This window comes from Pleurodeles waltl, chromosome 4_1 (genome assembly GCF_031143425.1).
Source record: "Pleurodeles waltl isolate 20211129_DDA chromosome 4_1, aPleWal1.hap1.20221129, whole genome shotgun sequence".
NCBI lineage: Eukaryota > Metazoa > Chordata > Amphibia > Caudata > Salamandridae > Pleurodeles > Pleurodeles waltl.
This window is the reverse complement of record NC_090442.1, coordinates 98,858,486-98,863,603: the sequence shown is the minus strand read 5'-3', so window position 1 is coordinate 98,863,603 and position 5,118 is coordinate 98,858,486. Positions and strand designations below refer to the sequence as shown.

Here is a 5,118-nt window from a genome sequence, read left to right as displayed (position 1 = left end):
GCAAGTTCCCCTCAGCCTCCCAAGTAAAATGACACCTCACTTGCATGGGTCCCCAAAGCAGAGTCAGCCTAAAAGATGTATAAAAGAAACATATGTGCTTATCAACTCTCTGTGCTCTCTCTTCAATCTCTGCAGGTTGTTGGCATTTTTCTGCTGCAGGCACCTGGGCCACCCACACAAGTGAGGTATAATTTTTATCGGGAGACTTCAGGGAACGCTGGGTGGAAGGAAATGTGTGGCTCCTCTCAGATTCTAGAACTTTCTGTCACCGAAATGAGAGGAAAAAGTGTTTCTTTGGCCAAATTTTGAGGTTTGCAAAGGATTCTGTGTAACAGAACCTGGTCAGAGCCCCACAAGTCACCCCATCATGGATTCCCCTAGGTGTCTAGTTTTCAAAAATGCACATGTTTGGTAGGTGTCCCCAGGTGCCGGCTGAGCTAGAGGTCAAAATCCACAGCTAGGCACTTTGTAAAAAACACCTCTATTTTCTTTGTGGAAATGTGGTGTGTCTAAGTTGTGTTTTGGGGCATTTCCTGTTATCGGGAGACATTGGGGGAAGGCTGGGTGGAAGGAAATTTGTGGCTCCCCTCAGATTCCAGAACTTTCTGTCACCAAAATGAGAGGAAAAAGTATTTTATGGCCAAAGTTTGAGGTTTGCAAAGTATTCTGGGCAACAGAACCTGGTCAGAGCCACACAAGTCACACCATCTTAGATTCCCCTAGGTGTCTAGTTTTCAAAACTGCACAGGTTTGCTAGGTTTCCCTAGGTTCCGGCTGAGCTAGAGGCCAAAATCCACAGCTGGGCACTTTACAAAAAACAGCTCTGTTTTCTTTGCGAAAATGTGATGTGTCCATTTTGTGACTCCTGTCGCGGGCGCTAGCCCTACACACACAAGTGAGGTACCGTTTTTATTGAGAGACTTGGGGTAACACAGAATAGCAAAAGAAGTGTTATTGCCCCTTGTCTTTCTCTACATTTTTTCCTTCCAAATGTAAGACAATGTGTAAAAAAACACCTATTTGAGAAATGCCCTGTAATTCACATGCTAGTATGGGCACCCCGGAATTCAGAGATGTGCAAATAACCACTGCTTCTCAACACCTTATCTTGTGGCCATTTTGGAAATACAAGGGTTTTCTTGATACCTATTTTTCACTTTTTATATTTCAGCAAATGAATTGCTGTATGTCCAGTATAGAAAGAAAACCCATTGCAAGGTGCAGCTCATTTATTGGCTCTGGGTACCTAGGGTTCCTGATGAACCTACAAGCCCTATATACCCTTGCAACCTGAAGCGTCCAGCTGATGTAACAAAATATTGCTTTAAAAAATCTGACATCGCAGAAAAATGTTACAGAGTAAAACGTAGAGAAAAATGGCTGTTTTTTTACCTCAATTTCAATATTCTTTTATTTCAGGTGTTATTTTTTGTAGGAAACACTTGTAGAATCTACACAAATGACCCCTTGCTGAATTCAGAATTTTCTACTTTTCATAAATGTTTAGCGTTCTGGGATCTAGCATTTGTTTCTCACCCATTTCAGTCACTAACTGGAGGATGCTGAAAGTACAAAAAATAGTGAAAATGTGGTATGTCTCAGTAAAATGTCAAACTTATGTTGAAAAATGTGGTTTTCTAATTTAAGTCTGCCTATTCCTGAAAGCTGGGAAGATGGTGATTCTACCACCGCAAACCCTTTGTTGATGCCATTTTCAGGGGAAAAAACACAAGCCTTCTTCTGTAGCCTTTTTTCCCATTTTTTTGAAACGCTGTATTTTGGCTAATTTCTTGGTCTCCTTCAGGGGAACCCACAAAGTCTGGTTTACTCTAGAATCCCTAGGATGTTGGAAAAAAGGACGCACATTTGGTGTGGGTAGCTTATGTAAACAAAAACAAAAATGACACCTCACTTGCATGGGTCCCCAAAGCAGAGTCAGCCTAAAAGATGTATCTTATCACTAACAACATCTGACAACTTGCAAGGAGGTAGCTTATGTGAACAAAAACTTATAAGGGCCTAAGCGCAAACTGCCCCAAATAGCCAAAAAAAGTCTTGGCACAGGAGGAGAAAAGGTCTGCAGCGAAGGGGTTAAATAAGCCAATTAGGTATGAGCCAATTTCACCATGTTTTAAGGAGAGAGCACATTCACTTTAGCAGTGGTTAGCAGTGGTTAAGTCCCCAGAGTCCTAAAGCAAGCAAAAATGATGTCAGAAAAATGAGAAGGAGGAAGGCAAAATATTTGGGGGTGACCCTGCAGAAAGGCCATTTCCAACAACCAGTATGCATACACCCAAGCGTACGTTTGAGTAAGGGAAACTTCAAAGAGTAGTTTTGAAGTGAACAAGTTTCCCTTTCATCCCGCTCTGTCTGTCAGGAGCCCTGTGGGAGGTTAACAGGCCTTTGTGTGAGGACAGGCCACTGGCCTTTGAAGTGTAAGAGAGAGCCCGCTTCACCCTTTCTGCCCAGGGAAACCCTTTTGTATACAGATGAATGCAGATGCAGCTGAGTGTCCTGTGTTTATGGCTATCTGGGTGGAATGTGTAAGGGGAGCTGTCAACCAGCACAGACCAGATGTAGATTAGAGTAAGTCACATATGGAAGTAAGTGTTGAAAAACGCCTACTTTCTAAAAGTAACATTTCTGAAATAGTAATGTAAAATCCAACTTCAACAGTAAGTTTGATTTCTTACCATCATTCCAACCATACCAAATATGACAAGTTTATTTATCTCAGATCTGAAATTACATCTTAAAAACATAGAAGGGAATCTCGAATGATGGCCTATGAGAGGAGCAGGCTCACAAGTACTGAAAAATGATTTTGGGAGCTTTTCACTACCAGGACTCTGCCCTGAGGGTTACCTAGGGCCTACTTTACGGGTGGCTGATGTGTAAGAAAATGGGAATTTAAGGATTAGCAAGTATTTTTACCAAGTCGAAGTGGCAGTAAAACTGCACGCCCAGGCCTTGCAATGGCAGACCTGTTACATGGTTAAGGGACTACTTATATGGTTTGCACAATCAGTGCTGCAGGCCCACTAGTAGCATTTAGTTTACAGGCCTTAGGCATATCTGGTGCACTTTACTAGGAACCTATTGGCAAATTAAATATGCCAATTGGGTATGAGAGAGTATATGCACTTTAGCACTGGTTTGCAGTGGTTATGTGCCAATAAAGGAGGAGGAAGGCAAAAAGTTTGGGGTGACACTTCAGAGAAGACTATTTTCCAACACAGTGTATCTAAAATGTTAAGCATGTATTTTTAAGTGTTTCATGTCCTGGTAGTGAAACCCCCTCAATATGCTTTTCACTATTATAATGCATACCACTCCCATAGGATAACATTGGGTTTCGTGTTTCCTTATTACAGTTAATAAGAGGTTACTTTCAATTGGGAGCAGGTAGTCAAGTCGAATCATAAATAAAAGGCTTAGACAGGGCCTGTTGCAGGTCCAGGTAGCAGAATGGCTGGGAAGGTACATGACTGCTATGCTGCTTTGCTACCAGAGGGATGTCACTCTGCTGGCCTGCTACTCTGATTCTCTGTTGCTGTTGTTTTTGAGAAGGGCCTGCACCCTTCATTCCAGGCTGAAGTGATTCCAGGGGCTAGTCACCTGGTCTCCTGTTCTGAGCTACGGAGACATAACTGTCTCCAGAAGCTCCCTGCAACTGCCCAGCTGTCTAGACCTGCTGTCTGGACCTGCTTCCTGGATCTGCTAGAGTAGGTTTCTAACCCCCAAGTGGTGGCCTTGGGGTCCTGGACCCTTGGTGTGGCCTCAGTTGATGTCCCCTGATGGTTGTGCGCATCTTAGAAGCATATTTCTCATTCTAAAGGTATTTTGTGCATTACTTTTCTCAGGGCATCTTTGACATCCTTGTTTCTCAGGCTGTAGATCAGGGGGTTCACCATCGGAATCACTACAGTGTAGAACACAGAAGACACTCGGTCCTGCTCCAAGGAATAGTTTGAGCTGGGACTGAGATAAGTAAATGTGAGTGATCCAAACAATAGGGTGACAGAGGCAAGGTGGGATGAGCAGGTAGAGAAGGTTCTCCACCTGCCTTTTGATGATCTGATCCTCAGAATGGTAGAAATAATGCATGTATAGGAGGAAGTAATAAAGCCCACCGATAATGTTATAATGCAGCAACCGTCATAAAACACCAGTGCCACATTAAGTGATGTGTCAGAGCATGAGAGTTTTAACAGTGGGAGTACATCACAATAGAAATGAGTGATCTCATTGGAACCACAAAATGACAACCTTAGGATACAAATGCTTTGAATCAGAGATTGCAGTAAGGCTATTAAACTACCAACAACTACTATGCATGTGCAAACTTGCTTAGTCATAATTGTGGGGTAAAGCAATGGTTTACATATAGCCACATATCGATCATAGGACATCACTGTAAGAAAATAAATCTCTGCAGTTCCCATGTATATAAAGAAAAAATACTGTGTCACACATCCTGCAAGTGAAATTGTCTTGTTCAACAGAAACGTGTCCAGCATTTTGGGTGTAATAACGGAGGAGTAACAGAGGTCTACAAAGGACAAGTTACTGAGCAGAAAGTACATGGGTGTGTGAAGCTGAGGAGAAATCCAGATTAGTATAATTATACTGAGATTGCACACTACTGTGATAATGTAGATCAGAAGGAATAGCACAAACAATGGGAACTGCAGCTCTGGGTTGTCGGTGATCCCAAGGATGATGAATTCTTTTACCAAGGTCCAGTTGGAACCCTTCATCTCTGCAGAGGACGGGACCTGACAGGAGAAAAATATATAGTTACATGATGGAGATTGTATATTTGTGTTTTTTTAACTGACTGACTGTATTTATTTAGTACAAACACTAATCTAACAGGTATCTTGCTTGCGTACCATGTGCCATCAATAACATGAAAACAATGCAGGCTGCACAAACAAAGGCAGCATTCCACTTGTGAACAATTAAGAAAATGTAATCTTGAGACATGCTTCTGTGTTCATAATTGATGTGATTGACAACAAAAAAGGTCTTACACAAATTTGAAAATATTTATAAAGATCATTTGAGTAATTATGTAGCGTTTACATAGAATTTGTTACAGCAGATTGCTTGATG

The 5,118-nt window shown here is 41.9% G+C and overlaps 1 protein-coding gene across 1 annotated transcript; it reads right to left on the bottom strand.

Annotated features, from left to right (window-relative positions):
• Positions 1 to 3,827: 3,827 nt before the first annotated feature.
• LOC138287046 (olfactory receptor 8D1-like) lies at positions 3,828 to 4,760 on the bottom strand. Its single transcript, XM_069227407.1, has one exon. The coding sequence runs from the start codon at positions 4,758 to 4,760 to the stop codon at positions 3,828 to 3,830; it is 933 nt and encodes a 310-aa protein (XP_069083508.1).
• Positions 4,761 to 5,118: the final 358 nt, after the last annotated feature.

Bases quoted from the DNA above. Each gene is read 5' to 3' on its own strand.
- LOC138287046 (XM_069227407.1), bottom strand. From the start codon at position 4,760: ATGAAGGGTTCCAACTGGACCTTGGTAAAAGAATTCATCATCCTTGGG.